General features: G+C 48.2%; 1 protein-coding gene across 1 annotated transcript; it reads right to left on the bottom strand.

Moving 5' to 3' along the window:
- Window positions 1-2,551: 2,551 nt before the first annotated feature.
- Window positions 2,552-4,674, bottom strand: LOC119334411 (protein DETOXIFICATION 16-like). The gene is made up of 7 exons (XM_037606985.1): window positions 3,896-4,674; window positions 3,707-3,793; window positions 3,556-3,612; window positions 3,236-3,474; window positions 3,030-3,148; window positions 2,856-2,942; window positions 2,552-2,762 (listed from the first exon to the last, which is right to left on the bottom strand). The coding sequence occupies exons 1-7, from the start codon at window positions 4,672-4,674 to the stop codon at window positions 2,712-2,714; spliced, it is 1,419 nt and encodes a 472-aa protein (XP_037462882.1). The 3' UTR covers window positions 2,552-2,711.
- Between the last annotated feature and the right edge of the window lie 204 nt (window positions 4,675-4,878).

The following is a 4,878-nucleotide window of genomic DNA, read 5'->3' as shown; positions in this document are numbered from 1 at the left end:
ATCCTTCCTCGTGTGGTCACACATCCATCTCAACATACGCTTCTCCGCCACACCTAACTGTTGAACATGTTGCCTTTTAGTCAACCATACAACATCGCGGGTCGAACAGCCGTCCTGTAGAACTTGTCGCCACTTCATCCACCCGACTTTGATACGGTGGTTCACATCTTCCTCAATACCCCCATCCTCCTGCAACATTGACCCCAAATATCGAAAGGTGTCCTTCTAAGGTACCACCTTCCCATCAAGGCTAACCTCCTCCTCCTCACACCTAGTAGTACTGAAACCGCACATCATGTACTCGGTTTTAGTTCTACTAAGCCTAAAACCTTTCTATTCCAAGGTTTGTCTCCATAACTCTAACTTTCTATTTACCCCCGTCGGACCATCGTTAGCTAGATCCACATCATCCGCAAAGAGCATACACCGTGGGATATCTCCTTGTATATCCCTTGTTTCCTTATCCACATCACCAAGGCAAAAAGGTAAGGGCTCAAAGCTGACCCCTGATGCAGTCTTATCTTAATCGGGAGTCATCAGTGTCGACAACACTTGTTCGAACACTTGTCACAACATTATCGTACATGTCCTTGATGAGGGTAATGTACTTTGCTAGGACTTTGTGTTTCTACAGGGCCTACCATATGACATTCCGCAGTATCTTATCATAGGCCTTCTCCAAGTCAATGAACACCATATGCAAGTCCTTCTTTTGCTCCTTGTATCTCTCCATAAGTTGTCATACACCAAGAAAATGGCTTCCATGGTCAACCTCCCAGGCATGAAACCAAACTGATTTTTAGTCACACTTGTCATTCTTCTTAAGCGATGCTCAATGACTCTCTCCCATAGCTTCATTGTATGGATCATCAGCTTAATTCCATGATAATTAGTACAACTCTGAACAACCCCCTTGTTCTTGAAGATTGGTACTAACGTACTCCGTCTCCATTTTTCTGGCATCTTATTTGCTTGAAAAATGAGGTTGAAAAGTTTGGTTAGGCATACTATCGCTATGTCCCCGAGGCCTTTCCACACCTCAATGGGGATACAATCAGGGCACATTGCCTTGCTTCCTTTCATCCTCTTTAAAGACTCCTTGACCTCAGACTCCTGGATTCGCCGCACAAAGTGCATGCTGGTCTCATCAAAGGAGTCGTCCAGTTCAATGGTAGAACACTCCTTCTCCCCATTGACCAGCTTGTCGAAGTACTCCCGCCTTCTTTGCCTAATCTCATTGTCCTTCACCAAGAGTTGGTCTGCTCCGTCCTTGATGCATTTGATTTGGCCAATATCCCTCGTCTTCCTCTCTCGGATCTTGGCCATCTTATAGATGTCCCTTTCACCTTCCTTCGTACCTAACTGTTGGTAGGTCCTCATATGCCCGACCCCTTGCTTCACTGACAGCTCGCTTTGCGGCCTTCTTCGCCATCTTGTACTTCTCTATGTTGTCTGCACTCCTATCCATGTATAGGCGTCTGAAGCAATCTTTCTTCTCTTTAATTTCCTTTTGGACATCATCATTCCACCATCAGGTATCCTTATCTTTGCTTCTCCTCCCCGTGGACACTCCAAACTCCTCCGAGGCCACCTTACGAATGCAAGTCCCCATCTTCATCCACACATTGTCCGCATGCCCTCCTTCCTCCCAAGGGCCCTCCTTAATGACCCTTTCCTTGAATGCCTGAGCTACATCCCCCTTGATCTTTCACCACTTCTTTCTAGCGACTTTGGCATGCTTATCCCGCTGGACACGAATCCGAAAGCGGAAGTCAGAAACCACCAGCTTATGCTGATGTACAACACTCTCTCTAGGTATCACCTTACAGTCTAGGCACGCACGCCTATCTTCTCTTCTTGATAGGATGAAATCAATCTGGCTAGAGTGTTGGCCACTACTAGAAGTTACCAGATGTGATTCTCTCTTTCTAAAGAGGGTGTTAGCTACAATCATGTCGTAGGCTAGAGCAAAGCTTAATACATCTTAACCTTCTTGATTCCTGATGCCATAGCCAACGCCCCCATGCGCCCCTTCAAAACCTGTGTTAGATGTTCCCACATGGCCATAGAGGTCTCCTCCAATGAAGAGCTTCTCGCCAATCGGTACACTCCTAACTATGTCTTCCAGGCCTTCCCAGAACTCCCTCTTGGTGTTCTCGTTGTGGCCTACTTGCGGGGCATACACGCTGATAACATTGAAAACTAAGTCCCCAACTACCAGCTTGACCAGGATAATCCGGTCCGCCCATCTCTTGATGTCTACCACTCCAAGGCTCTTGTTGATCAAGATGCCTACGCCATTTCTATTTGCAGCCGCCGAAAAGAAAAAACCACATAGGAGGTTCTGATAACCGCTTTAATGGGCCAGCCCAATAAGATGAGTGCGCACACAAACATTCTACACCTCTAACTACTAAATATGTATTCGACGCAAATAATATCTACTAAATATATAAGAACCATAGAAATATTTATAGGAATAAATGATTGCTTACAAAACAATTGAAAATATCACTCGCTCAAAAAAGAGAAAGAAAGAATAGACAACGTCAAACAATGTTGGTTACATTATAAAATTAGTCCCCAATATCTACATTTTCTCCATGCTTCTCGAAGCAAAATGGCATAGCTATGTATATCGATTTGTTTCCATTCGCTTGCATGTTTGACCGCATCACAAAATGCGATGTTCCCGCCATAGGGTATTATCTTCATGCAGCGGGAAGAGAAGATCCTAACACCATGTCTTTTGCTTTAATTGCCTGATTCAAATAAAAGAACAATAAGAGGAATCGAACATTGTTGTGCAAAGGAAAATTTACGGTGATACACAAATTGCAAGATCTTGAACTTACCTCCTTCTCCCAGTTTATCGAAAGAACGATCCACATGAGCAACACAAGTTTGGTGAGACTACCACAGACGATGCCGAGCCAAAGACCCTATGGAAGCGCAAAATTTTTGGTCTCTTTAAAAAAAGGCATCATGTGGTGAGTGACCTGTAAAGTTCGTGCTGACATAGTACATACCATCCCGTTCAAATGCAAGACGAATGCAAGCAACACGGCCAAAGGGATGCCTGCCAAGTAGAACGCGGCGAGGTTGACACGCGCACCAATCTTCTGCTCACCACATCCATAGAGCACACCTGTATGTGATGTTCAGACAAAGATCATGTCACTATGTTTGATATTGTTGTAAATCTGTGGCATTGTGGGGAATTTCATATATGTACCTGAAAGAGATGTGTGGATTCCATCTATGAAGAAAGATATGGCGAGGACAGGTATCATCCTGGCAATATATGTCACGACTTCTTCCTCGTTGCTGTACATGTAGCCCCAAAATTTGCGTAGAGAAATCATTGTGATGGAGATTACTGAGCCGGCAAACAGGGCCATGCATACGACCAGTCTAGTTGCCAGCTTCGCTGCGTGAGGCCTACCGGCACCAAGTTCATTGGAAACGCGTGTACTGAATAAAGTGTATATGCAGTAAAATCAGTGAGACTACTGAGCATATATAGCTACATTTTGTTTGTGAAGTGCACTGTACCTTATGGCTGTGCAGAGACCAGATGGCACCATGAACATGAGAGCACCGGTGTTAAGACTGTGGAATTCAATAATCACAGCTCAGAATGCAGAAAGGGCTTTTTTGGGAAATTATGGTAAATGCAAAAGGTTGTCTTTGGAGTTGAGATTACCATATTGACAATACTGAGGTCTCAAGCTTAGGATTAGGCAGAAGACCAGAGAGCAGCACAAGCAATTCAAACGACCACCATTCCAAGCTGCAAATTTTAAGAACAAGTAGTATGTCATTAGTGAAATCATAAATGCATGAATGGAAAACCTAGATCAGAAAGACTCGTTGAGGATATATTTTTTCTCACCAAACCATCATGGCCGACGGGACAGCGAGATCCGCAAACTGGCGCAGCTCCTTGAATGCCTGCATGGAGAACCCAGTCCACGTCCTCTTGCAGGCGCCGGACAGCCTCGTGTACAGGGACAGTATAGCCAGGTTTGTGGAGTAGGAAACTGCGGTGGCCAGCGCCGCGCCTTTGCTGCCCATGCCCGCCTTGTGCACCAGCGCCCAGCACACGGCGACGTGGCTCAGCGACGTCACGGTGGAGCTGGCCATGACCGGAAGGACGATGCTCTGTGTCTGCAGGAACCGGATGTGGCACGTGAGAGGGACGTAGGGGACGAGGGCCGGGATGAGCCACCGCGCGTAGGCGCCGGCCTCGGCGGCGATGGCCGGGTCCTGGCCGAGGAGCAGGAGGAACCGGGCGGTGTTGGCCCAGACGAGGGCGATGGGGACGCAGGCGAGCGTGAGCACCAGCATCGCCCGCTGCTTGTAGACGCCGAGGAGGTGGTACTGCCGCGCGCCGAACGCCTGCCCGCACAGCGTGTCCAGCGCGCTCGCCATGCCGGCTAGCAGGCTGAAGCCGGTGACGTTGGCGAGGGAGGTGGCGAGCGAAGCGCCGGCGAGGGGCAGCTCGCCAAGGTGGCCGACAAACATCACGGACACCAGCTGCAGCGCGCACCGGAGGATGCCGCTTGCCACCAGCGGCCCCGCCAGCCGCAGCAGTCGCTTCGCCTCCGGTGCCGCCGCATTGTCGTCCCGCTCCACGAGCAGGGGCTGCTCGTCTACGCTCGGCATCTCCATTCTTGTCAGCTTCAGCTGAGGCTGGACGCAGGAGCAGAAGTAGTTAGGAACTTAGGATTGCGAGGAAGCAGGGGACATGTTAGGTACTTATGGGGAAGTGTTGTGGACTCTGTGGAAGCTGCGTAGCAAATTACTATGTTTGCATAGATTATAAAATTTTCAGTGGTGGTGATAATAGGTTAAGCGTGGCTGCCAAGCATCAGA

This window comes from Triticum dicoccoides, chromosome 7A (assembly GCF_002162155.2).
Source record: "Triticum dicoccoides isolate Atlit2015 ecotype Zavitan chromosome 7A, WEW_v2.0, whole genome shotgun sequence".
Classification (NCBI taxonomy): Eukaryota; Viridiplantae; Streptophyta; class Magnoliopsida; order Poales; family Poaceae; genus Triticum; species Triticum dicoccoides.
The sequence above is the reverse complement of the archived record's forward strand: the minus strand, read 5'-3'. Positions and strand labels throughout refer to the sequence as shown.

Excerpts from the sequence above, each read along its gene's own strand:
- LOC119334411 (XM_037606985.1), bottom strand. The coding sequence starts at position 4,674 with ATGGAGATGCCGAGCGTAGACGAGCAGCCCCTGCTCGTGGAGCGGGAC. Across the intron at positions 3,475-3,555 it reads GGTCTCTGCACAGCCATAAG|TACACGCGTTTCCAATGAAC; the intron begins GTACAGTGCACT and ends CACTTTATTCAG. Across the intron at positions 2,943-3,029 it reads TCTTGCATTTGAACGGGATG|GGTCTTTGGCTCGGCATCGT; the intron begins GTATGTACTATG and ends GCGCTTCCATAG.